Source organism: Cetorhinus maximus, chromosome 25 (assembly GCF_964194155.1).
Source record: "Cetorhinus maximus chromosome 25, sCetMax3.hap1.1, whole genome shotgun sequence".
Classification (NCBI taxonomy): Eukaryota; Metazoa; Chordata; class Chondrichthyes; order Lamniformes; family Cetorhinidae; genus Cetorhinus; species Cetorhinus maximus.
Window position 1 is genome coordinate 12,345,921 of NC_135903.1, and position 27,509 is coordinate 12,373,429.

Sequence of the window (27,509 nt, forward strand, 5' to 3'; positions counted from 1 at the left end):
GAGGGAAATATTTGCCTGGGGGAGGGGGATATTAAGCACTAGGCCTTTGCTCAGCTCAAGGGTCAGAGTTTTACTAGCATTGGGGGGGGCTCCCAATGCCACCTACAATCCTAAATATATTAGAATCTAGAGAGCATTCAGTGTTTAATATAATAGACAGTAGTAAACTCTGTGTCCTTGAGTTCATCCTCCCGCCCACCCCTGAGGAGATGCTGGGTCTGTCTTTATTCAGTGTGTTTGACTTAATATTCTCTGGGTAACTGGCTTCTTTTTCCCACAGATACCAGAATTAGAAAAAAGCACAGTCCGTATCAGGGAACCAGAGCGTGTCAAAGAAATCATCTCCTCCCTCCGTGATGGGGGAGCATCCAAACTTCAGGTTGATTTATAATGAGGGGCAGTTCTTTGTTACCCCCAGCTGCATTTCAGTGATTCAAGAGTCCTTAGTTTTTTAAAAATGTATTCAGTTTTGGGATGTAAGCATTGCTGCCAAGGCCATCATTTATTGCCTGTTCCTAGTTACCTTGAAAAGGTGGTGGTGACCCTTCATAAACTGCTGATTACTGTGTCCTTAATAGTTACCTCAATAGTTGGGAGTGCACTGTGGACAGCCTCTTGTTACCCTGAGGTTTATGATGAACAGCAGCCAGGGAACCTACAAAGCCAACACCAAGGCAACGTTCAGATTAGGCTGATAAGTGGCAGGTGACATTTGCACCATACAAGTACCAGGCAGTGACAATTTCCATTAAGAAAAGTTTCAACAATCTTCCCCCCTACAAAATTGGTGAAGCTCGACACGATCCAGGACACAGCAGTTCTGTCACCCGTTCTGATGAAAGGTCACAGACATGAAACATCAACTCTGTTTCTTTCGCCACAGATGCTGCCTGACCTGTTGAGTATTTCCAGCATTTTCTGTTTTTATTTTAGAGCCTTTCACTCGATTGGCATACCAGCCACCAGAGTCAGTGTTCACTCCCTCCACCATTGGTTGCAGTGTGTACTGCAGCAACCTGCCAGGGCTTTTCAGCAGAACTTCCCAAAATGGTGACTTCTAACAACTAACAGGACAAGGTCAACTCGTTTGTGAGAACACCATCACCTCCAAGTCACACACCACCCTGACTTGGGACTTGTATTGATCATTCGTTCATCTTCACTGGGTCATAATCCTGGAGTTCCCTATCTAACAGGGTTGTGGGGCTTACCGTCACCACACATACTGCAATGGTTCAAGAAGACTACTCATCACCACCTCAAGGGAAACTAGGATGGCCAATAAATGCTGGCCTTGCTAATGACACTCTCATCCTGAGAATAAAATGGAAATAAGACAGTCCATGACCCAGATCCTATTCATGTAGGGTCCAATGTGAATAATACTCATTGTCCAGAAGGTATCATTGTTTGTCCTGACCTTTGGGATAATAAAGAGAATAATGTTTGTCATGAGTTAAACACAAGTCACATTATGTAGATCATTCATTGATGAATGAAAGGCTACAAGGATCAACTTAATGGATTTCTCCATGGGGAGTGGGCATGGGCTCAATGGGCCAAATGGCTGCCTCCTGTGCCATAAATGGCTATGACTACATCTCTGTATCCGTCAGGTGGGGAGTGTTTGTCAGGGCCCATAGAACGTCTTATCTGCATAAAAGGCAGAAGCTGAATTCTGTGTGGGGTCAGATTCATCCTGAAGGTCCCAGGTCTGTGTTTTAGGGAGCGTTGGAGTGTGAGGCATCAGTGCAATCAGCTCCACTGATGGGCCACTTTTTCTGTTGCAGGTCATTACGGATTTCGATATGACTTTAACTCGATTCGCCAACAATGGCAAAAGAAGCCCAACCTGTCACAGTGAGTACTGTGTGCTCCTACTGTAGGGGTCATTTGAGTAGGGGCCGTGGGAAGAAAGGTCACCTTGCAACAGATAGATGAGCCCCTAGAGTGGAGGAGATATTTGACACGGACAGTGTAGAGGTAGCTTTTCTCTGTATCTAACCCCATGCTGTACCTGTCCTGGGAGTGTTTGGTGGGGACAGTGTAGAGGGAGCTTTACTCTGTATCTAACCCCATGCTGTAGCTGTCCTGGATGTATTTGATGGGGATTGTGTAGAGGGAGCTTTACTCTGTATCTAACCCTGTGCTGTACCTGTCCTGGGAGTGTTTGATGGGGACAGTGTGGAAGGTGCTTTACTCTGTATCTAATCCCGTGCTGTACCTGTCCTGGGAGTATTTGATGGGGTCAGTGTAGAGGGTGCTTTACTCTGTATCTAATCGTGTGCTGTACCTGTCCTGGATGTATTTGATGGGGGATTGTGTAGAGGGAGCTTTACTCTGTATCTAATCCCGTGCTGTACCTGCCCTGGGAGTGTTTGATGGGAAGAGTGTAGAGGGCGCTTTACTCTGTATCTAACCCCATGCTGTACCTGTCCTAGATGTATTTGATGGGGACAGTGTAGAGGGAGTTATACTCTGTATCTAACCCCATGCTGTACCTGCCCTGGGAGTGTTTGATGGGGAATTGTGTAGAGGAAGCTTTACTCTGTATCTAACCCTGTGCTGTACCTGCCCTGGGAGTGTTTGATGGGGACAGTGTAGAGGGTGCTTTACTCTGTATCTAACCCTATGCTGTACCTGTCCTGGGAGTGTTTGATGGGGACAGTGTGGAGGGAGTTTTACTCTGTATCTAACCCCATGCTGTACCTGTCCTGGATGTATTTGATGGGGACAGTGTAGAGGGTGCTTTACTCTGTATCTAACCCTGTGCTGTACCTTCCCTGGGAGTGTTTAATTCTAACACCAAAGCAAAAAGGACATACTTCAGTTATGGACATTGATATCACCTCTGAGCACCTAATTTTCCAGAAAGTTTAAAGGAAACTGCACAAAGAACAGTGCAAATGAACAGAATTGTTTAACGTGGAGTAGAAGCTATTTGACCTGTAATAATACTGTTTATGTATTTTGGATTTTTGCAGATATTATTCATGACAGCAAGCTAGTTAGTGAGGACTGCAGGATAAAGGTAACTGGTGTCTCTGTTACTCACAATAACTCACATGTATTGGAAGAATTAATCCAGGCTGTTCTTTTGGTTGAAGCTGTTTGTTTTCAAGGCAGCTACTGACTTCCAAGTAGCTTCCACACAGTGTTCCAGCTGCATCTTTTTATTCTGTTTAGATGGGATAATCAATGCCTATCACCTGTTTAACTAACAATTGTCTTTAACAAGGTGATTGCCAGGCAGTGTGATTATTTATATGTTGACAGTCTCCACCCCTCGCCTTTGAACCAGAGGGTTGTGGGTTCATGTCCCACTCCCGGAAACCAAGAACTGTGATTGTACTCGGAAGAGTTGCAATCTGTGACTGTTGATAACTCGAAAGAATTTTGACAGTCTCCACTTTACAAATATAAATAGACCACAGCTTTCTCCACAATTTGGAATTACAAAGGAGTTTCTCAGAGGAGGGAATTGCCACAATGATATTAACATGATACATGATGAATCCATCTTTCCACATGGTACATTGCCCAGAGCTCATGGGACAGGCTTGTGGGTCTAGTATATCCCACCTAACTGTTGTCATTTTAATTCCAATTCCCTGCCCTCTCTCCATATCTTACTTCCCAAACAAACATCATTCTGCCTTTTAAATATCCCAGTTTATTGTGGAACCACCTGTTCCTGAATCTCATCATCCCTTGGTGTGAAATTATTTTTCTAGGGTTCACCATTAACTGGTCCATGGCACTGGATTCCTCTTCCTAGGGAAGAATTGTTCCTTTTCCTCTGTCAACTCCTCTTCATTTCAATCACTCGGATCAGGTCAACCTTTAACCTCTCAGGAGTGGAACCTAAGTTTACCCACTCTCACTCTCAGGCATGAGGTGGGAGGAGCATGTGTATGAACAGCTTAAATTGCAGAGTCTAACATGAGACCCTTTCCCCCTCCACTACCCACCTTCCCCCAGGGGTCTGTGGAGGTAACAGCAGTAATTAAACAGGAGCAACTCCACATTATCACAATAACAGTTCTCCCCCTCTCATTACAGCTGAAGGACCTTCTTAACACTTACTATCCCATTGAGATCGACCCCTCTCGCAGCATCGAAGAGAAGTTCCCCCTGATGATTGAGTGGTGAGCCATGATCCTCAGACTTTCCTTCTACTCTTATTCTCTCTAAAGCCATCCCCACACCATCCAACCACACAGCAGAATGGTCTTGGGCTCTACTCCTGCCTGATCGGGGCAGGATGCATCAGCTACCCTCGGTGGTGAGAACAGCATGGAGGAATGCTTGAGGTGGAAATCTCTGGTTCCCAAACCCCCATCACTGGGGGTTTTCCTCACCTCATGTCTGGGCCTGTTGTAGAATCATTGATAGAGATTGATTGCTGTGATTGGTCAACAACTCCATTATCACTGGATCATGTGACTGCGAATGGTAGAAACCAAATTAGATGGACCCTGGTCCTTTTTAAATCTAGCAATTACTCCAGTTACTATTCTCAGTGGGGCAAATGTGGGGTGCAGGGGGAGATGTTGCATTTGGCCTCAGCACCCCTGGGTTCGGAAGATTTTAAAACAGAATTGCTGTTGCTGATAGCTCCCCAATGACCTGGGACCCCACCTGTTCTGTGGAGCTCAATGCCATCTGAACAGCTGCATTGTCTAAGCTCTGGGGGAGGAGGGGGAATTATTTCTGGTCTTCCCCCATTCCCCCCTTCTAGGTTGATGTGATGCACAGTTGCTAGTTTGGATTCTGTAGAGCAGGAGTTTAAATAAATCTGCAGAAAATCTTGCGATTTTCTTTTTATTTAATCATTCGTATTAACACAATTTCGATAAGTTTTTCGTCAAATTCATTCTGGGTTATGTGGACCTGGCTGGCATTAACATTATCCATCCCCTAATTACACTTGAGAAGGTGATGGTGAACTGACTTCTTGAACCGCTGCAGTCCATGTGGTGTAGGTACACCCACAGTGCTGTTAGGGAGGAAATTCCAGGATTTTGACCCAGCGACAGTGAAGGAACAGTGATGTAGTTATAAATCAGGATGGTGTGTGGCTTGGAGGGGAATTTGCAGGTGGTGGTGTTCCCATGTGCCTGCTGCCCTTGTCCTTCTAAGTGATAGAGGTCACGATTTGGAAGGTACTATCAAAGGAGCCTTATAAATGGTATACATAGCTGCCACTGTGTATCGGCAGTGGAGGAGTGAATGTTGAAGGTGGTGGATCAAATGGATGGTGGCAAGCCTCTCGAGTGTTGTTGCAAGTGTGGAGTAATTGGAAACGGTAAAATTCTGGCCCTGGACTGACCCCGGGATCTCTGTTCTCTCGGCAGGTGGACAAAAGTCCATGAGCTCCTTGTAGGGCAGAGGATCCAAAAGAACAAGCTGGCCGAAGTCGTGAGGGAATCAGATGCTCAGCTGAGGTAGGAGTGATCCATTGTGTGTCATGTATTTTAGCTCCCAGCTGGGGCTCAGTTGGTAGCACTCTCGCCTCTGAGTCAGAAGATCATCACCCCAGAGAGTTGAACAGAGTATTGAGACTGACAACCAGAGTGCAGGTCTGAGGGAGTGCTGCATTGTCAGAGCTGCTGTCTTTTGGGCTAGACAATAAACTGAGGCCCTGTCTGTTCCCTGGGGTGAATGTAAAAGATCCCATGGTGCTATTTTGAGGAAGAACAGGTAAGTTCTCCCTGGTGTCCTGGCCAATATTTATCCCTCAAGCAACATCAGCAAATCACATGATCCGATTCTTATCACATTGCTGTTTGGGAGCTTGCTGTGCACAGATTGGCTGCCATGCTCCCTACATTATAACAGTGACTACACTTCAAAAGGTACTTCATTGCTAGTAAAGTGCTTTGGGACATCTGGAGTCTGTGAAAGGCACTGTATAAATGCAAGTCAGTTAGTTTTCTGTTTTCCGTAAGCATTACCCAGACCTCCCTGTCGCTTGCCATTTCAACACTCCACCCTGCTCTCATGCCCACATGTCCGTCCTTGGCTTGCTGCAATGTTCCAGTGAAGCTCAACACAAACTGGAGGAACAGCACCTCATCTTCCGACTAGGCACTTTACAGCCTTCCGGACTGAATATTGAGTTCAACAATTTAAGATCATGAACTCTCTCCTCCATCCCCATCCCCTTTCCAAATTTCCCCCTCCTTTTTGTTTTTTCCAATAATTTATATAGATTTTTCTTTTCCCACCTATTTCCATTATTTTTAAATGTATTTCCATCCATTATTTTATCTCTACCTTTTAGCCTTTTTCGATTCCTTCACCCCACCCCCACTAGGGCTATCTGTACCTTGCTCATCCTGCTTTCTACCCTTAATTAGCACATTCCTTTAGATAATATCACCACCTTCAACACCTCTTTGTCCTTTTGTCTGTGACATCCTTTGGTTACCTCCACCTATCACTGGCCCCCTATCCAGCTCTTCTTGTCCCACCCCCCTTAAACCAGCTTATATTTCACCCCTTTTCTATTTTTCCTTAGTTCTGTTGAAGAGTCATGCGGACTCGAAACGTTAACTGTGTTCCTCTCTGCAGATGCTGCCAGACCTGCTGAGTTTTTCCAGGTATTTTTGTTTTTGTTTTAGTTTTCTTCCTCCCTGCATTTCATTCAGCTGTCATAATCCATTGAGTTAACGTAGCTCTCCATTTAGCAAGCAGCCGTGTGTGTGATGTGTCATTTTCTCTCACAGGGATGGATACAGGGTTTTATTTGATAAACTTCACAAATGCAATGTTCCTGTCTTCATATTCTCGGCTGGTGTTGGCGACATTTTGGAGGAAATAATCCGACAAGTTGGCATCTATCACCAAAATGTCACGGTGGTGTCAAATTTCATGGACTTCGATGAGAATGTGAGTGAGTGACTGAGGTTTGGGAGTGTGGCTTCCTGTGTTAGGACGGGGCATTTACGTGTGGGTGGGACAGGGGAGGGGAGGGGAGGCGGGGCAGGGGATGGGAATTGGTTCCGTGAGCTATTTCTGGGGCTGGTTCGAGCCGGGCGCTTAGGAGTCGCTCCCAATGACTGGGCAATGGAGTTGTTGAGTTGTCAGTGTCCGCAATCGGAATATGGAAGAATCAGGATTTATTACCACAGCAAGAGAGGTGGAAAAATTAACGATTGGGGAAAAGACTGTACAATTACTGACACTGGGTGAGGGGCACTTAAAAAATCCTTGTAGGTGGAACCCCAGTGTTAAGGTTAATAGTCAGTGTAAGAAACTTAAAACCAGAGAGAGGGCTGGTGTTTATCTTTTTCTTTTTGGTGATGGTTTCTGTGAACTAAACATTGGGTGGTTGTTCTATTGGTTTCTGCGTAAAAAAAAACTCAACATGTAGCGAAACCGCTCTCCAGGCCGAAGGAAATGGTAGAAAACTCAACATCCCATAACTGGATCCGTTGATTGTGGGATCTTGCTGTGTACATATTGACTGCCATGTTTTGTACTTTACAACAGTGACTGCACTTCAAAAATACTGCATTGGCTGTGAAATACTCAGGGGCATCCTGAGATTGCGAAAGATGCTACATAAATGCAAGTCTTAGTGTCAAACACAAGTGCCAGCGCAGTTTTAGACCTGGGATGTTGTTTCCAAGTTTATTATGTGTTTGTGTTTTATTTTTCCCCATTCAGGGGGTTCAGAAAGGATTTAAAGGTGAAATTATCCACATTTATAACAAGCGGGAAGGTGCCCTGCGAAACACCGAGCACTTCCAGCAGCTGGTGGGGCGCAGTAACATTGTTCTCCTGGGAGACTCACTGGGAGATCTCAGCATGGCTGATGGAGTGCAGAATCAGGAGAACATCCTGAAGATTGGGTTTCTGAATGACAAGGTGAGGAGAGATCTGTGAGAGGGAGCAGTGCACATTCCTGGCTTTGCCCTGGTCAGGGGGATTCGGTCAAAGTTATTTGCCATCCCAGAATCACAAGTGGTTAACACTGACACCAGATTAGGAACTGGAGGAAGCCATTCAGCTCCTGGAGCCTGTCGCAGCATTCAATATCATTGTTAATCTGTCTCTTAACCCTGTCTACAAACTACATCCTTTTTTACCCTCAGCTTGCAAAAAATCATTCTCAGATTTAAAATCTGAATTGAGCTAGCACTGATTGTTCCTCTTAAATGAGAGCGAGCTCCTCACACCACCTACCCTATGCATCAAGTGTTTCCGAACTTCCCTCCTGAATAGCCTGCCCATTTTAAGGTTTTGTGCCTTTGTTCTAGACTTCTCAATCAGCAAAAAAAAATGTTTCTCTCTCTCTTACCTCTTAAATGTTGGGGTACAGCTACATCCACGGGTGCTGGATCTTGCCATTTTTCATGTGCCCAGACAGGACATCTGTTTGACTAGGGTAGGCATCTCTGTCAACATCCAATCCTGTTCTCACCCCTAAATCAAGTGCTCACTCTGCGTGGGTCAAGAGGTGGAACGTGGGTTGATTTTCATCTGAACCTCCAGGGTCACTGAATCCAGGTCAAGGCTTGGTCAAGGTCATGACCTTGGCAGCAATTGGCTAATTCAGTACAGAGCTGGTTTTCATTGCCTGCGAGGCTCAGTACCAATGTCAGGACGCTTACCTGCTGAAGACAATCCATTGTAGATTCTTGTGTAAAACCCACACCTTTCCATTCTGTGCACTTCCCATATCCAGTGTCTTTGTTTCTCCTGCAGGTCGATCAGCTGCTAGACAAATACCTGGCCTCGTATGACATTGTCCTCGTGAGTGATGAAACCTTGGATGTAGTCAATGGAATCCTGCAGCACGTTCTCAATCCTGGTCAATAGTTAAATTGTTCTCAGGACAATTACTAATTCTGCAAACATCAATGCTGGCTCAAGCATGGAGCGACAGCTGGAGATTTAATTCATGTGATTTGTGATGCACAAGGCACTCTTTACTAAGCAGGGTTAGAACAGCTAGATTCACCCTGTTGATCGTACAGCATTTTAAGACGAGTGGAGACTCTACAGAGGATAGTGTCGAAATTAGCATAAGAAAATCTACTTTCTTAATATTCTGTTATTTTGTATCGATAGATTGTGTTCTTAAAAACATTAATTTGTCTGAAGAAGCATCATGTCTGGCAGAGGAAAAGGTGGAGTGAAGCGGCACCACAAAGTGCTTTGTGATAAACATCCAGGGCGTCACTGAACCAGCCACCCACCTACCTGGCTCACCGTGGCCGTGAAAAGCCGATTTCGGGCCTGATCTCCGAGGAGACCCGCGGGGTGCTGAAGGTTTTCCCGGAGAATGGGATCAGGGATGCGGTCACCGACACTGAGCACCCCCAGCGTAAGACGGCCATGGATGTGGTGTACGCTCTGAAACGCCAGGACCCCACTCTCTCTCTCTGGATTTGGTGGCTGAACAAATTGACTCAATTCTAACAAAACGCACAATTGAAGGGCTTTTACCTCGCAGCCCCCTTTACTCCCCTGCCAGTCTCTCGTTTCAGAGTTCTGATTTTAAATAAAAATTTTGCACTATTAGCGTTTAGTTAGTGTGGTTATATGTGGTTGGGTGATAAATGCCAGTGACAGGTGTTCTGTTCTTTAGAATATAACAATCTAAATCAGACAAAATGAGAAAAAAATTAAGTTTTTTATGTAAAAGAAAAAATTTATTTACCCTTAAACAACATGGGAATTCTCTTCCACACTTAAACATCCTAAATATACAGCACCAAACATCAAGGCAAACCCCTCAAGCTCTTGCTCCAAACTAGAAGAGCCCAGGGAGACAACTGCACTCAAGAGATACTCTGCACAAAATCCACTCGATGCAAAAAATAAAAACCCAATAGGAAAATGTATGTGAAATATCCTGAACACAAGAAACTCAAGCTGGAGCTTAATAAGAACTGAAGTCAAGAATGGGTATAAAACAAGACTGGCCTTGAGTAACCATCCCCATCCAATAAACACAGCTATCAGAAGGTACTGAACTCAGCCAGGACAGGAGACTTCAGGCAGACTGTATGTCCTGGGCAGAGAGGGCAGTTCTCCCAAAGCGTTAAAGGCACCCTCCCCCATCCAATGTGGCTCATTCCCTGAACTTGAGCAGTTGTGTATTTGCTGAGGTAGCATTCGAGAGCCACAGCTGACCTCAGTAAATGGGAAGGCAGGGAAAGGAAAGACAAAAGTGAAATGGGAGGAGGAGAAATATTCAAGTCCCTCTGTTTCAGATTACACAAAAAACTCAAAAAGTTTTTGATGAAGAGTTTGTGGTACATTTCCAATTGGGAAACACGTAGGTTACACTGGGCTGCCAGATCTGTTAATTCAAAATTTTCCACTTATTTAACTTATTCTCACCCCCAACTGGAAAAATTAACTGAGGTTTGAGTGTCAGTGAGCAATGGCCACGGTCCGAACACAGATAGCAGGAGAGTCGATCCTAGGATCATCCATCTCTATCCCACCATCTAGAAGGAACAACCCTGAAAGGGGAAAATCAGAACAAAAAGCAGGCAAGAGAGAAAAAGAAAGAGAGACAAGGAAAAATTCAATTGGGGTCATTAAAGTGAATTATTTAACGGAACAGAGTTGAAAACGTTTTCTTCCAATGCCATGTTTATAGGGTGCCTGCTTTGGGAACTTTTGGAAAGCTTTTTCTGTAAAATATTCAGAGCTCATCCTTCACAATTCGTTCATTGTCCTCATCGGTTTTCAGCTTGAGCTCATCTGGAGTGATTTTCCCATCATGGTTCCGGTCTTGATTTCCAAACATGTCCTTTATCAGCTTGTCGGGATCATCGGCCGGTGAGAGACGGCCCTTGCCTTGACTGACCTGTGCCATGATGTAACTAGAAAACTACCCAAATAAAAGGTATAAGGAAGAGTTAGAACCCAAGAGCCTTCTCAGACAACAAACATAAAACCTGTGGTCAACTATTCAGTCCATCAAGTCTGTGCAACACCCCCACCTTCTCCTCGTAACCCTGCACATTTTCCCCCTCTTCAGATAATAATCCAATTCCCTCTTGAATGCCTTGATTGAACCTGCCTCCACCACACACTCAGGTAGTGCATTCCAAATCTTAACGACTCCTCCTCCAAGTACCATACATACCCTAAGAGGGTGTTGGCAACCATGGATTTCCATTGGATTGGTCCATGATTATGCTTGGCAAAGTACTGCAGTGGTTTGCCCTTGCCTTCTGCAGTATGGCTGACTAGGAAAGTCCCCTGCTCTTCACCACCTGCCATCAGGTGCATTGGAAGGATTTACACACTGATAATCAACCTGTTTCACTACATTATGAACATACCCGAAGTAGCCATCAAGTCCTGAAGTGGGACTTGAACCACGGAGCTTCTGGTTCAGAGGCAGGGATGCTACTCACTGTGCCACAAGACCTCTTAACCACTCTCTGTGTAAAAAAGTTTTTCTCATCTTTCCATTGCTTCCTTTACCAATTACCTTATATCTGTATCCCTCTGATTCTTAATTCTTCCTTCAACGGGAACAGTTTCTCCCTATCTACTCTGTCCAGACCCCTCATGATTTTCAACACCTCTATCAAATCTCCTCTCAACCTTCGCTTCTCCAAGGAAAGCAGTCCTAGCTTCTGAACCATTCTCATGAATCTTTTCTGCACTCTCTCTCACGCAGGCTTGTCCAACCCGCGGGCTGCAGTCCCTCTATGTTGCCCTCGGAATGATTGTTGAAAATGCCGGTAAGGCGGCTCAGAGCCTTTGAAGGGGCCTGATCCTCCAATCACAGCCTGTTTATCCCCCACGTTTGATGCGGATAGGCTCCCCGTGTCTCTCGGATTCCCCTAGTTCTCGGCCCTCCCCTCAGCAGGCACCCGCGTTCAGGCACCACTAGGCCTCAGGCCTCGTTCTGGCTGACATCGCACCTATCCCCAACCCCAAGCTGAATTTGTGAGTGATGGTGAGTAAGAACGCGAGGATTGGTGAGTGAGTGAGGGTGTGAGTGAATGTGAGGGTGGGCGAGTGTGGGTGCGCACGCATGTGTGAAGGAGAGAGGGTGAACACATAAGAGGGTGAATCTGTGCGTGTGCATGTGTTTGTGAGAGAAGAGGGGGTGTGATAGGGAGGGGAGTGTGTGTCTGGTTCACTCCCACTCGCAGGGTTCTCATTCACCCTCACATCAACAAGCACTCTATGTTTGAGGGTGAGTGAGCATCCTGAGACTCAGAGTTAGCAGGACACACCCACTCTCACCCTTTCACACATTAATGATTGTCTTTATTTATTACTCATTTTTTAATTATCAATTTTTTTTGCTCAGCAAGTTGATTCTAATCAGATGTAAGCATTTTTAAAAAAAAATTCATGCTCATCGGCCCTCCCGAGTGTGAGAAAAATTGAAATGTGGCCCCCCCCCCCACAAGAATAGGTTGGACAAGCCCTGCTCCAATGTCTTCATATCCTTCCTAAAGTGTGGCACACCTAGAACTGGGTGCATTGCTCCAGTTGTGGCCAAACCAACTCTGATGAAAAGTCATCGAACTGAAATATTAACTCTGCTTCTCTCCACAGATGCTGCCTGATCTGCTGTGCATTTCCAGAATTTTTTTGTATTATTTCAGATTTCCAGCATCTGCTGTATTTTGCTTTTGTATTAAGGCCAAAATGATGTTTTATACAGGCTTTAACATAACTTCCTTGCTTTTGTACTCTAGTCCCCTACTGATAAAGCCCAGGATGCCATATGCTTTATTAACTGCACTCTCAACCTGCCCTGCCACATTCCGTGACATATGCACATATACACCCTTGTCCCTCTGCTCCTGCACCCCTTTTGGAATTGCACCCTTTATTTTATATTGTCTCTCCACGTTCTTTGTACCAAAATGAATCACTTCACACTTCTCTGCATTAAATTTCATCTGCCACTTGTCTGCCCATTCTGACCTACCTATGTCCTTGTGAAATTCTACGCTTTCCTCCTCATAGTTTGCAATAATTTCAAGTTTTGTATCATTCGCAAATTTTGAAAACCAAGGTCTATTATTTATTATATATCAGGAAACAGGGTCCTAATGGCTACCCCACCCCCCACCCCGGGGAACTCCGCTATAAACCTTCCACCAGTCCACAAAACAACCATTAACCACTGCTGTCTGTTTCCTGTCACTCGGCCAATTCTGTATCCATGTTGTTATTGTCCCTTTTATTCCATGGGTAGAACTTTACGCTGGTCAGGCGGGCACACGCCCGGCCCGACACAGTGTGAAATCGCGAGGTGACGTTGGGCTAGCGTCCCGATGTCATCCCACGTTCGTGGGATATTTTGGTCAGCGGCCATGCGCAAAAGTTGGAAGCGCGCCCGCCGACAATTACGAGGCCGATTAAGGTCATTGATGGTGCAATTGTCTTTAATTTCACTTTCCCCGTCCAATCTTACGGTTGGCGGATGGACGAATCGGCCAGGTGGCCTTTACATTTTTCATGAAACCTCATCCACAGGCGGGATGAGGTTCCCGTGATGAAATAAAATTAAAATTGGTGGACGGCATTTTTATCATATACATTTTCAGACACCTGATTGGGATACTTGGACATTTCTACTTTTCAAAACTTAATTAGAGGATTTTTTGGTCTGCAGCTCTCTGCCTTCGGGGAGCTTTCTCTCAGCTCTGGCCCTCGTCCGCATTGATGTCAGCGCCCACCCTCTTCCCACCCCCACCCAGTAGCGCTGAGCTTCTCAGCGCATGTTTCATGCTGGCTGGCCGTTAATTGGCTAGCAGTTGGCGGTCCATTCCCCGACCAATCCCAGGCCCGCCAATCGTGCCCACCCGCCAACCTAAAAATTCTGCCCCATGTGTTCCGGCTTTGCCCATAAGTCTGTTGTGCAGCATTTTATCAAATGCCTTTTGGAAGTCCATGTACAGCACATCAACAGCATTACCCTCATCAACCTCTCTGTTACCTCATCGAAATACTACAGCAAGTTAGTTAAACACAATTTGAGTGTTCCATATGAACAAAGAGCAGGAGTAGGCCAATCAGCGCCCCCCCAGCCAGCTCCACCATTTAATAAGATCATGGCTGATTTGATAGTAACCTGAAATCTGCATCCCACTTACACCTGATAACCTATAACCCCCTTGCTTACCAAGAATCTATCCACCTCTGCCTTAAAAATATTCAAAGACTCTGCTTCCACCACCTTTTCAGGAAGAGAGTTCCAAAGACTCACGACACTGAGTGAAAAAATTTTACCTCATCTCTGTTTTAAATGGGTGACCCCTTATTTTTAAACAGTGACCCCTAGTTCTAGATTCTCCCACAAGAAGAAACATCCTCTTCACATCCACCCTGTCAAGACCCCTCAGGATCTTATATGTTTCAATCCAGTTGCCTCTTACTCTTCTAAACTCCAGCAGATACAAGCCTAGCCTGTCCAACCTTTCCTCATAAGACAACCCACCCATTCCAAGTATTAATCTGATAAACCTTCTCTGAACTGCTTCCAATGCATTTACATCCTTCAGTAAGTTGACCAATACTGTACACAGTACCCCAGATGTGGTCTCATTAGTGCCCTGCACAACTGAAGCATAACCTCCCTACTTTTGTATTCAATTCCCCTTGCAATAAATGATAACATTCTATTAGCTTTCCTAATTACTTGTGGTATTACCTGAATACTAGCCTTTTGTGATTCATGCACTAGGACACCTGAATCCCTCTGCACCTCAGAGCTCTGCAATCTCTCACCATTTAGATAATATGCTTCTCTTTTATTCTTCCTGCCAAAATGGACAATTTCACATTTTCCCACATTATACTCCATTCGCCAGATCTTTGCCCACTCACAACCTATCCATATCTTTTAGTAGCCTCCTTATGTCCTCTTCACAAATTACTTTCCTACTTATCTTCGTGTCAACAGAAAATTTGGCAACCATCTCTTCATCCAAGTTATTTATATAAATTGTAAACAGTTGAGGTCCCAGCACTGACCCCTGTGGCGCACCACTCGTTACATCCTGCCAACCAGAAAAAGACCCATTTATGCCTACTCTCTGCTTCCTGTTAGCCAGCTAATCTGTTTATGCTGTATACCATGAGCTTTTATTTTCTGCAATAAACTTTGATGTGGCACTTTATCAAATGCCTTTTGGAAATCTAAGTACAGTACATCCACCTTTATCCACAGCACATTACTTCCTCAAAGAACTCCAAAACGTTGGTTAAACACGATTTCCCTTTCACAAAACCATGTTGATTCTGCCTGATGACCTTGAGCTTATCCAAGTGCCCTGCTATAACTTCTTTAATAACAGCTTCTAACATTTTCCCTATGACAGATGTTAGGCTAACTGGCCTGTAGTTTCTTGCTTTCTGACTCCCTCCCTTTTTGAATAATGGAGTTATATTTGCTATCTTCCAATCTAATGGGACCTTCCCCGAATCTAGGGAGTTTTGGAAAATTAAAACCAATGCATCAACTATCTCACCAGACACTTCTTTAAGACCCTAGGATGAAGTCCATCAAGACCTGGGTTCTTGTCAGCCCACAGCTCCAACAATTTACTCAGTATCACTTCTCTGGTGACTGTAATTTTCCTGAGTTCCTTCCCCACTTCCATTTCCTGGTTTATAGCTGCTTCTGGGATGTTATTTGTATCCTCTATAGTGAAAACTGATGCAAAATATCTGTTCAATTCATCTGCCATCTCCTTGTTTTCCATTATCAATTTTCCAGACTCCCTTTCGATAGGACCAACACTCGCTTTGTTAACTCTTTTCTTTTTAAAAACTTTTACTATCTGTTTTTATATTTCTGGCTAGCTTTCTCTCATACTCTAATTTTTCCCTCCTCATTAGTCTTTCAGTCATCCTTTGCTGTTCCTTATATTCGGTCCAATCTTCTGACCTGCCAGCTGTCTTTGCACAATTATATGCTTTTTCTTTAAGTCTGATACTATCTTTAACCTTTCTAGTTAACCACGGATGGTATGTCCATCCCTTGGACTTTTTCTTACTCGTTGGAATGTATCTATTCTGTGCATTCTGAAATTTCCCATAAGATGTTCATTGATTTATCCCTTAACCTAATTTGCTAATTCACTTTAGCCAGCTCAGCTTTCATGCCCTCATAATTGCCCTTATGTTAAGTTTAAAAAGAGTTTCAGACCCACTCCTCTCCCTCAAACTGAATGCAAAATTCAATCATATTATGGTCGCTGCTACCTAGGGGTGCCTTCACTATGAGATCATTAATTAACCCCATCTTGTTGCACAATACAAGGTTTAGTATAGCCTGCTCTCTGTTTGGCTCCAGAACATGCTGTTCTGAGAAACTCTCTCAAAGACATTCAATGTACTCCTCATCTAGGCTATCTTTGCCCATCTGACTTTTCCAGTCTACATGTAAATTAAAATCTCCCATGATTATCGCTGTGCCTTTCTGACAAGCTCCCAATAATTCTTCCTTTATGCTCCATCCTACCATGTGGTTACTGTTAGGGGGCATGTACACAACTCCCACAAGTGACTTCTCGCCTTTACCATTTCTCATCTCTACCCAAACCGTTTCCACATCCTGGTTTCCTGAACTTAGGCCATCCCTCTCTATTGTGCTAATACCATCATTAGCTCACAGAGCCGCCCCTCACCCTTTCCTCATCACTGGCTCACAGTTGATGACACTACCTAATGGGACTGACAGGCAGAGAAAATCACAGCATTGACAGATTGAGAAACACGTAGCAAACACAGCTGGGTCAGAGTTCAATCCCAGGATCTGTGCGGAATAACTGATTGCTGAGTCCCTCCTGCTGTATTTCTGTAATGTTCGACTGAGGGGTTTGAGGAGGAGGAGGATGTGCAGGAGGAGAAGGAAAGGTCAGTGTCAGTAAATCAGATCGGATCATGGATTACAAACCGGAATAATTATTCTGACACTATCCCGGTCACTTTTAGCTAGCTTTAGAGGACTGAGTCCAGTTTTGTTACTCTACCTCAAAGTAAAAAACATGCAAAAAGCCCCAGTGATATGGAATTCTTTCTCCCTTCTCTATGAAAATATTTCAAGGTGAATCCAGTCAAAATGAGTTTAAGCAGGTGATCTGATCTAGGTTCTTTAGAATATGGAAAGGGGCAGATCAAGGAGAGCCCAGTACTCTCTTTCACTAAACAATGAGCACAGGACTTGAGCACAGTTAGAGTTTGGAACATTTTTATCCCACAGGGATAGTGGGCAGGGATTAATTCTGGGTCAATTAATTCCCTTCGTAAAAGAAGTCACACATCTCCCCTATGCTCGATGACCTACATTGATTCCTGGTCCAGCAATGTCTTGATTTTAAAATTCTCATCCTTGTTTTCAATTCCCTCCATGGCCTTGACCTTCCCTATCTCTGACAGCTCCTCCAGCCCCACAACCTGCCGAGAATTCCAATTCTGTTCTCTTGTGCATCCCCTTCCTTCATTCCACCATTATTGGCTGTGCCTTCACTGCCTGGACCCTAAGCTCTGCAATTTCCTCTCTAAATCTGTCTGCCCGTCTTATTTTTCTCCTCCTTTAAGATGATTCTTCAATCCCACCTCTTTAACCAAAGTTTGGCTCAGTGTCAAAAGTTTGCCCTTATTATGTTTGTGAAGTACCCTGAGACATTATAACTATATTAAACATGCAAATGAAAATCCTCAATCCCCTTTATCATCAGGAATTGGTTGAGAGTTATGGGGAAACTAATAGATTTATTTGAATCACACCAGGGTTAGGAGAACAGCATAGGAATGTCACAGAGAAGGTGGAACTGAGTTGGATCGGAATGGAATTTGGCAGGGCTAGGCTTAGTGACATGTGAGCCGTGATCTCATTAGCGGGGAAGGAGCTGCTGGTGAGAGCACATTACCTCTTCAAATAAGATCTCGCCATCCTGGTTGCGGTCAAGCTCCTCATGAAGTTTGGCTGGCGCTTTATCATTCCAGATGAACAGGTAACCGTCTGGAACCCCTGGCTTCATGTTAAGCAGTTCAACATCAAACAGCAGCACTGCACTGCCTGGCACATCTCCAGCTGTGGGTAGGGCAGGAGGAAAAAAAACAAGACAAAAAAAAATCACTTCTAAAATCCGTCTTGTGGTTGACATTTGAGTAGGGAGAGAAATGTTGAAACCTAAGAACACAGACGGAGAGGAGCTTTATATAGCTCTGGGCATTGGCTTAGCATCAAGTGTTCAAAGAACAATACACTGGCTAGGGGTCAGGGGATTTGATGGGATTTTAGTTGGATAAGGAGATTAAAGGTTATGGAATCAAGATGGATAAATGGAGTTAAGACACAGATTAGCAAGGATCTAACTGAATGGCAGAATAGACTCTGGCAAGTGAATAACCTCCTGTCCCTTACGTTGAGCAGGTAGGGTGGGAGAAGAGAATTCTCAACATGGTCAAGCTTTGTGTCATCTGTAGTTATGTTGGATAGGGGTTCAATGGAAAGTAGTGAGTTGGGATCATCCCATGACTCCACTGATCAAGGCTCAATGTAGCATCGACAAACACCAGGCAAAAACGAGTTGGACATTCTCAATTTCAAGCAGGGCAATGTAGGGTGAAGAATGTGAAGGAAAGTATTCATTCAGGGAATGTGGGCACTGCTGGCATTTATTGCCCATTCCTAGTTGCCCTGAGAAGGTGGTGCTGAGATGTCTTCTTGAGCCTCTGGTAGAAGGTTGGACACACCCATGTGCACCTTGCTGGCAGTTAGGATATTGGTGTGGGTAGGGAGTCAGGTGTAGGCCCAGGCCTGGTAAGGACACAGGAGGTTTCCTTTCTCTAAAGGACATTAATCATTTGGAGCTAGTCCAGCACTGAGGGGAAATTTGCCTTCAGATAGGGAAGTTTTATCCAATATGGAATTAGTGTGCGTACACGCAGTGCTGTTCATACAACCCTGTGCTGATGACACATCACTGCCCCAACCAGATTTAGCATGGTAACAGGTCAGGCTGAGTGTAACCAAGTCCCATAACATCCAAGAATAAAATCTTCAGCTTCCCTCACCTCCCTTCTCTCCATGACCAAGATGTGGTGGGACCGTCAAAATCCGTTTCTCTCCAATGCACATTCCAAGCAAGCCTTGATTCAATCCTTCAATCGTTTTTGAGGAGCCCAGGACTAAAGTCGGAGGAGTGTCATAATCATGACTACAGGAATAAAAGAGGCGGGGGAGGGGGAAATTTGTTGCAGTTAAAACTTCAGCAATTCCTTCATTACTAAAAGCTGCTACCAGGAGCCAAGTACTGTAGACAACCAACCCCAGTCATGTTCCCCCCCACCCCACCCTCCGGGGGCACTCAATCACTTCAGAACCAAAACATTCCTTTTCTTTTGTTAACCCTGATGTTTGCTACGGTATCCAGCTTGGGTACAGACTGCCCTCCTTACCCCAGTGATGAATGTGAATGCAGTGAGAGTCAATAGGCTGTTTGACACCCCCACACTAGATCCTATTGCAGTCAAGTGCTAATCCTGCCCTTGCCTGAAATCCACATACATGCCGCTTCCTGTAGATTGCATCTAATAGGAAGGAGTGAGAAGCCTGTCCAATTGTTATTCTCCCAAACCCAGTCAATGCTAAGCCTCAATTCTGGCATCTGGCACTGTCCCAGTACCACTATAGATGTTGTTATTGAATCAGTGGATCAGTGCTTTTATTTGTTAATTTGGAAAGTTTTTTTTCCCCCTCGAGTTTCCCAAAACAAAAATGGTTGGCAGGCTTCTGTTATTCGAAGTTGGGAAGAAGAAAGTGAATGTATTTGTTTAACACCTTTCATGTCTTCAAGACATTGCAAGGCACTTCTCAACCAGTGAAGTTTATTTTAAAAAAGTGAAACCACTAATGTTTTGTAGGGAAATGTAATAAACAAATCTGTACAAAGCAAGATCTCAGAAATGGTAATAAGGTAAATGTTCAGTTAGTCTATTTTTGATGATGCCAATTGAGGGATAAATGCTGACCAGGCCACCAGGGAAAGGGACACCGCAGCAGGACAGACAGGGCCTCAGTTTAACATCCTAACTGAAAGGCAGCACCCCTGCCAGTGCAGGACTCCCTTAGTACTGCACTGAAGTGTCAATCTAGACAATGTGCCTCGGACAGTACTGGGGCTTGAGCCCATGACCTTTTTGCCTAGAGGTCTCCCACTCTGGGCAAGGGCTCTCGAGCGATGATCTGATGTCTAAGGGTTCCATAGCATTTTGCAGCAATACACATCAACTGTACTCTTTAATGTTCTGCCCTACATTAACATGCGTTGTCCCCTTTATCTCAGGGTTCATCCCCATCTCGAATAGTATCACAGACAATGAGAGCTACATCAAAAAAAAGCTGTATAACATACGAGGTGTAAAGCTGGGTACCATCCATGAGAGAAGCAGTGTAGTGGTAGGTCACATAGTCATTTATCTGGGATGTCACATTACAGGCATCTGGCTTGGAGTAGGTTTTGATTTGCACTTTGTCTTTTGGGTTGTGGAAGTCAATGATGTGAACATCAAAGACTAGAACAGCAGAGCCTGGAATCTTATCGGCTGCAGATCAAAATCCAGACAGAGTCAATCCATGGGACAGAAGAACTTTGTACAACATTATCAACTTTATTCAACAGGAGCAACAGATACATCCAAATATACCATTGAAACAAGAAGGGTTTCAGCATGTGGGAAAGGGGGTTGGGAAGAAAGGAAGGTGAGAGACATCCCAAAGCACTTTACAGCCAATGAAGTGTAGTTACAGTTGTAATATAGGAAAAGCAGCAGCCAATTTGTGCACAGCAAGCTCCCAAAAACAGCAATAAGATAAATGATCCAATGATCTGCTATGGAGATGTTGAGGGACAAACTTTGGCCAGGCAGAGCTCTCCTGCTCTTTGAAATACTTCTGAGTGAACTCTTACATCTAACTAAGATATACGCCAATAACTTCTGGATTGCCTGTTTAGTCAGGCCCCACTCAATGAAATACCGAGCCATATGGACCAGAAAGTGTTGGGATTCATCTCTGAGCTAGCTCATCCTGGAATTCATTCTTCCTGCAAACATCAGTTGGTTTTTCGATTATAAGAGCCCAACACACAAGTAAGATTTCTGGACGGTTTTTAAGCCTCTTTATCCCACACTGAAGCCAATAGTATTCTCACTTTCAACTGCCTATGGCTCAACCCATTCAGCATAAACCAGGATGGAACCAGAGACATTTCCATTGCATTTGGCTCAGTACCACAGCAGCAGTGGACTCAGTCACTAATCCCCTTAATAAGGATATGTTTTGTCATATACTATCTGATGGGATTAGATTATGGGGAGAGAGTGTAAATTGGGCATGTTCTCACTGAAAGAGGGGTGGAGAGGTGATATGAATACTGTTTTAGGATTCTAATAAAAGGACTAGATAACGTACAGCATGGCAAACTATTTGACCTTCTCCAGAACAGTAGATCCAGAGGATATAACCAACACTTGAAGGGAAATTTTTTTTAAAAAATCTATAAAAAGTATACACAGATTAGTTTTGATTTTTTTTCCCCTTCAGTTGTATCTGTGAGCGAGTGATCAATCTACGGAAGAGACTCACTAGTGAGACAGTTGACGTAGATATTAATTAATTCTAATGCAAATTAGAGAATCCTGAACGAAATGTAACATTTTAGGATGGGGTATGAGTAATTTAGGGTACGATGTGTGGCGAGTGGATTGCGCTCAAGTGGGACTGGGCTGGAGGTGGGCGAATCTCTGGTTTCCAAATCTCTCCATCATTGGGGATTTTCCTCACCTCATGTCTAGGTCTGTTGTAGACTCAATGATAGAGATTGATTGCTGTGATTGGTCAATAACATCATTATGACTGGGTCGTGTGACTACCTAATGGTGGACTGTGATCTCTCGGTCTTTATTGTCCAGTACTTCCTGATCATCTATGGTATTGTTCCTAGTTATTTGGGGTTTGATTCCAACACTTAGTTGTTAACTCTTGACCTTTAAGCTCACTCTTGGGTAGGTGAGGAAGTGTCTAAATAAGTCCCGAAGTCAATCAGAAGCTAGTTATTGGCGGCTGTTGAAAATTCCTCGAAATGGGACAGCTACTCTCTGTGGGGAAAACATACTGGTTTGACAATCAGAGGAAACAGCAATGAGTTATTTGGGTTTTCTCTTTCCCTGTAGTTTTGTTCAGTTATGGTTTTAGTGTGACAACAGCTTGCATTTACATAACACCTTTGATTTAGCAAAATGTCCCACAGTACTACACAGTAGCATTATCATTGACACTGAGCTACATAAAGAGATATTAGGACAGAAACCAAAAGCTTGGTCAAAGAGGTGGATTTTTAATGAATGTTTTAAAAAGAGGAAAGTGGGGTAGAGAGGCGAGGAGGTTTGGGGAGGGAATTCCAGAGCTTATGGCTCAGGGAGCTGAAGGCACGGCCACCAATGGTGGTGTGATGGAATTGGGGGGATGGACAAGAGTCCAGAGTTAGAGGAATACAGATATCTCGGAGGGTTGTAGGGCTGAAGGAGATTACAAAGATAGGGAGCAGGAGTAGCCATGGAGAGTTTTGAAAACAAGGATGAGTGTTTTTAAAAAGTTCAGTACTTATACATCAATGGATAGAATCGGTCGAAATATTTCAATGGCATGTTTTATTGCTTGCAGTATCTGCATCCAAATCTCAGTGCAACTGTACTGAAAATTTAAATTTCTTACCAACGCCATTCTCCCCGTAGGCCAGGTGTGGTGGAATAATAACACGCCGTTTCTCTCCCAAACATGCTCCCAGTAAACCTTGGTCTATCCCAGCAATGACGTAACCCATCCCGATATAAGTGTCATATGTATTATTCCGTGAGTAACTGGGTTAAAAACACAATTTAGAAACACATTGGACATCTTGTTCAATATAATGAGACTTCTGTGAGGTCGATCATCACCACCAGATGGTGAAGCCACATCAATTTCTGGAATGAGCAGGAAGAGAGCTACACTCTAACAGCATCTAGAGAAGGTCCCCTTCCCCACCGATGGAACACGCAGCACCCACTCGGTTACTGACCAGGAAGGTTACAGTTGTGACCCCTAGTCCATGTCTCAATCAGCACAATGGTAAGGCACAAAAAGGTGGAACAAGATCAGCTGTGTGCTTTGCTCTTGATCAGCAGTTGGAGAGCCCTGTTGGAAAGTGTAAATGCCTAGACTCCAGGCAAGGACAGGTTCAGACTGTGAAGTCTACTTATGTCCAATAGCTGGATAATACACATTAATGTCCAGGCATTTCACATGAAGAGACAACACTACTGAACTCCTGGGGCTGACTGGCAGACCCGATATCCCAGCAAGAGCTAGTACCAGGGAATTGGATTCCAATACTCCTGGCCAAGTGACTGTTCTTGACTATCCTTCATGGTGCCATGCAGCCTGTGCTGCCTCTCGCCAAGATATCTTAGGAGCTTGGTACTGCCCGTTCAATTAGACCACGTGCAGAAGGCAGAAGGGCAAAAACATCCCATTTTAGAAAGTTAGTACAGACACACGCACAAAATAAAATCTCCTCATTGCCCTCCCCCACCCCACCCCTGCTCCAATTGTAATAAACCGACTCAAACCCAAACCACACTACCTGCTCCCGAGTGGCGTTACAAGCCAGACCGAAGGTCTCCAGCTCACTGCCTCGGAGGCCCGTGAACTCACTGCTCAGTGACAGACTGCACAAAAGCTCCTGGGAATGCAAAGGTGAAAGGTCAACGTTCCATCAGGGCCGGAATCTTCAGGAGACCTGCATGAACCGAAGTTTCTGCTATTAACCCTTTAATGCTGTTGTGTGTGTATACATTCACACACAAACTACAGCAAAGTCACAATTAGTTTAACTAGAACCGTATATGTATTTACAACTACAAGGTAGCTTATATCGCCTGTTTTATTCCTCAAATTCTGAATGTTAAAACTTCAGCAAGGTTTTGTCTTTTGTAGGAAATACTTGTAGGAGAGCTTGTTACTCAAAGGGTTAAAATCAGGATTTTAAGAAAGGTCACAGTTCAGGGCCTCAGGTTACATTGGGCCTGTTCAGTCCTGCAAGAGGTAAATCATTGTCAGGGTGAAAAACATCAATTAAATTCCTGTTCAGTCACTAACTAGTGGCTCAGTGTGGCCTCCCCCAGAGTCAGGTTCATGTTTGTGACAATATTCAACCCTTCATTCCAATCCACACTTTGCTCCTCTGTTGTGTTGGCTGACTGACTTGGAGGTGTAGGGGAGAAACTGAATGCAGCAATGTCATTAGTGGGCAGAGTCGGACATGTGTCTCTCTCTTCCCACTCGATTGGGACATCTGCATTCCTGACCAGGTGCCCCTACAGAAGGTAAAGTAGAACCAGCAGGCTGGGCAAGGGAAACAGGGCACATTTGATATCCATGTGCATTGGTTTTATCATATTTTAGAAAACTAAAGTATTTAGTGCTTCCATGACTTTTGTCTTTCCTCTATGATTCCAACCTAGTAATTACTGAGATTCAATTATTCCCATGACTCTGCATTACTGCTTTATTTGAAAGATGCTCAGCAGTACTGGGACCATCCCAAGATTCAGGATACAGCCTAAGCTGTAGCTCATTGGGTCACAACCTTGCCTCCAAGTCAGAAGATTGGTCAGTTCTGGTCCCACTCTAGAGACTGGAGCACACGGTCCAGAATGATACTTCACTGTCAGCACTGAGTGAGTGCTGCACTGTCAGAGATACCATCTTTTGGATGAAGTGTTAAACTGAGGCCAGTCTACCCTCTCGGGCGGATGTAAAAGATCCCAGGGCAATATTTGAACAGCAAGGGAGTCCTGTAAATATTTATCGCACAACCAATGTCGCTAAATCAGATTATCGGAATATCTGTTTGTGGGAGCTTGCTTTGTGCAAATTGGCAGCTGCGTTTCCTACATTACAACAGTGACTACACTTCAAAAAGTACTTCATAGCTGTAGATCACTTTGGGACATCAGGAGGTCATGACAGGCACATTGAAATGTAAATGTAAGAATTTATCAATATCTACATTTTGGAGCCAATTTTCTTTCTACTGCTCGAGAAACCATCGAATCACGTTGAGGTAGAATTATACAGGTGGGAAATCCTGTTCTGATGTCCCACTGAATGAGCACCCATCATGTGACACCAAATTCTTAGCCTCATAACTACATGGGCTAGAATTCTAGAAGGTAGCTCACTACCACGTAATCAAAGGTAATGTGTCTCCCTTTTTGGTGACATCATTTTCTGAAAATTAAACATATCCGACAACACCACAATTTTAAAATTCTCATCTCGTAACCTACTTCAGCCCTATCCTCAAGACTCCGTCATCCAATTCCGGCCTCTTGATCTTCCCTGATTTCTCTCTCCATCATTGGCGGCCATATCTTCAGCTGCCTGGGCCCTAAGCTCTGGAATTCCCTTGCTAAACCTCGCCACCTCTGTCTCTCCTTTTTACATGCTTCTTAAAATGGAGCTCTTTGATTGGCTCAGTGCTGGATCTCTATTTGATTATGTTCCTGTGAAGCTTTAACCTAAGTTTTTAAAAATCTGCTATATAAATATATAAGGCAGCTCACCACCACCTTCTCAAGGGCAATTAGGGATCGGCAATGAATGCTGGCCTAGCCAGCGAAGTCCACATCCCATGAATAAAAAAATGCAAACTGTTATTGCTGAAAAGCCACCTTTAGGGGAGCAACACAGTATTTTAGCAAATAGTCAACAGTTAAACTTTTCCCCCATTACCAAAAATATCCCTACAATCTGTGATTATCAATTCTCCCAGTGAGGTCTCTCTGTAAGTGGAGGTTTTACTGATCAGTGAGATACTGCAGAATGTGCTGAATGTTTGAGAGAGGAGCTGTCGAGACAGGCCTGCTCCTTAGAGACAATATTCAGAAAAGAATCAAGTCCCTCAGGTAATTCTCTTTTCTTTACTCATGTAATTAAATCACTGGCAGAAAAATGTAGGCACATCTGCAGAGGGAGACTGACTGGAGGAAAGGGTCTGGCTCGGAATTTGAGAGATCAGTTAATCCCCACAGCTTCAGTGTACACTCTGTGTAGCTACATTCTAGAAAGCACTGCCAAGCCACAGTTCACACATTTTTTAAAACTTATTTATTCTTAAGGAAAAGGCATCATTGGCTGGGCCAGCATTTATTGCCCATCCCTAATTGCCCTTGAGGTGGTGGTGGTGAGCTGCCTTCCTGAACTGCTGCAGTCCATGTGGTGTAGGTACACCCACAGCGCTGTTAGGGAGGGAGTTCCAGGATTTTGACCCAGTGACAGTGAAGGAACGGCGATATATTTCCAAGTCAGGATGGTGAGTGGCTTGTAGGGGAACTTCCAGGTGGTGGTGTTCCCATGTGTCTGCTGCCCTTGTGCTTCTAGGTGGTAGTGGGTTTGGAAGATGCTGACAAAGGAGCCTTGATGAATTCCTGCAATGCATCTTGTAGATGGTACACACTGCTGCTACTGTGCGTCAGTGGTGGAGGGAGTGAATGTTTGCGGATGGGGTTCCAATCAAGCGGGCTGCTTTGTCCTGGATGGTGTCGAGCTTTTTTAGTGTTGTTGGAGCTATACTCATCCAGGCAAGAGGGGAGTATTCCATCACACTCTTGACTTGTGCCTTGTAGATGGTGAAGAGGTTATGTTAGTCTGATGTAAAGTACTGAGCTACCCAGACTGTCCTCTTCCCCTTCAGTGGAAGCTGGATTCCTTTAAACTCCAGAGAGAGTTAAACTTCTTTAGACAACACCTGGCCAGAGTGATGTTCAGGGAGAAATATGGTGATAACTGATCACACACCAGATACTGAATTCCAGCTTTGAGAGCACACCACCAAACCAACAGCTTGTATATCTACAGTGCCCCTAACATAATAACCCATCCCACGGCACTTCACATGAGCTGAGATCAATGAAAACATTGATCGCTCCATGTAAGAGTGCCCCGAGTGATGCTGACTCCTAATCATGACCTGTCCATTAGCTGAAGCTCAGGATGGACAATCAATGTGAACTCACTCTCAACCAACCCGGTCTTGCTGCTGCCCAGTGTAGTAGAGCATTGACCTCAACATTTGCAACAAACTCCACCATGAGGATTAATCCACTAGTGTATTCCCTGCAATATATCGCTGTTTCTCCAGTTCTTTGGGCTGAGGGGTTCAGGGGTTATTGACCAGTAGAAAACCATAAAAGAAAGGCTTCCATTTCTACAGCACTTGTCATGATCTCAGGACCAACTAAAAGCACTTTACAACCAATGAAACACTTTTAAAAGTATAGTCACTGTTCTAATGAAGAAAAAGCTGCAGACAATTTGCACACAGCAAGATCCCACATCCCCAATACCAAAAAATCCATGTGATGTTGGTTGAGGGATTAACATTGGCCAGGACACCGGGAAGAACTCCCCTGCCTTTCTTCAAAGTAGTACCACGGGATCTTTA

At 44.3% G+C, this 27,509-nt stretch overlaps 2 protein-coding genes across 2 annotated transcripts in view; one reads left to right on the forward strand and one right to left on the reverse strand.

The window, feature by feature from the left end:
• The first annotated feature begins 260 nt into the window (after nucleotides 1-260).
• On the forward strand, nucleotides 261-9,820 carry LOC144667899 (cytosolic 5'-nucleotidase 3-like). Its single transcript, XM_078529493.1, has 8 exons — nucleotides 261-379; nucleotides 1,791-1,860; nucleotides 2,985-3,031; nucleotides 4,063-4,148; nucleotides 5,358-5,447; nucleotides 6,732-6,894; nucleotides 7,675-7,875; nucleotides 8,716-9,820. The coding sequence occupies exons 2-8, from the start codon at nucleotides 1,809-1,811 to the stop codon at nucleotides 8,827-8,829; spliced, it is 753 nt and encodes a 250-aa protein (XP_078385619.1). The 5' UTR covers nucleotides 261-379; nucleotides 1,791-1,808; the 3' UTR covers nucleotides 8,830-9,820.
• The window catches only part of LOC144667896 (peptidyl-prolyl cis-trans isomerase FKBP10-like), a 28,151-nt gene continuing 10,285 nt past the window's right edge, over nucleotides 9,644-27,509 (reverse strand). Inside the window, exons 7-11 of the mRNA XM_078529489.1 lie at nucleotides 22,736-22,881; nucleotides 20,376-20,565; nucleotides 19,036-19,178; nucleotides 17,886-18,049; nucleotides 9,644-10,858 (exon numbers count right to left, since the gene is read on the reverse strand). Of these exons, the coding sequence (XP_078385615.1) occupies nucleotides 10,670-10,858; nucleotides 17,886-18,049; nucleotides 19,036-19,178; nucleotides 20,376-20,565; nucleotides 22,736-22,881 (832 nt within the window). The 3' untranslated portion in view covers nucleotides 9,644-10,669. The remainder of the gene's footprint in view (nucleotides 10,859-17,885; nucleotides 18,050-19,035; nucleotides 19,179-20,375; nucleotides 20,566-22,735; nucleotides 22,882-27,509) is intronic.

Excerpts from the sequence above, each read along its gene's own strand:
- LOC144667899 (XM_078529493.1), top strand. The coding sequence starts at position 1,809 with ATGACTTTAACTCGATTCGCCAACAATGGCAAAAGAAGCCCAACCTGT. Across the intron at positions 4,149-5,357 it reads TTCCCCCTGATGATTGAGTG|GTGGACAAAAGTCCATGAGC; the intron begins GTGAGCCATGAT and ends TTCTCTCGGCAG. Across the intron at positions 6,895-7,674 it reads TCATGGACTTCGATGAGAAT|GGGGTTCAGAAAGGATTTAA; the intron begins GTGAGTGAGTGA and ends TTCCCCATTCAG.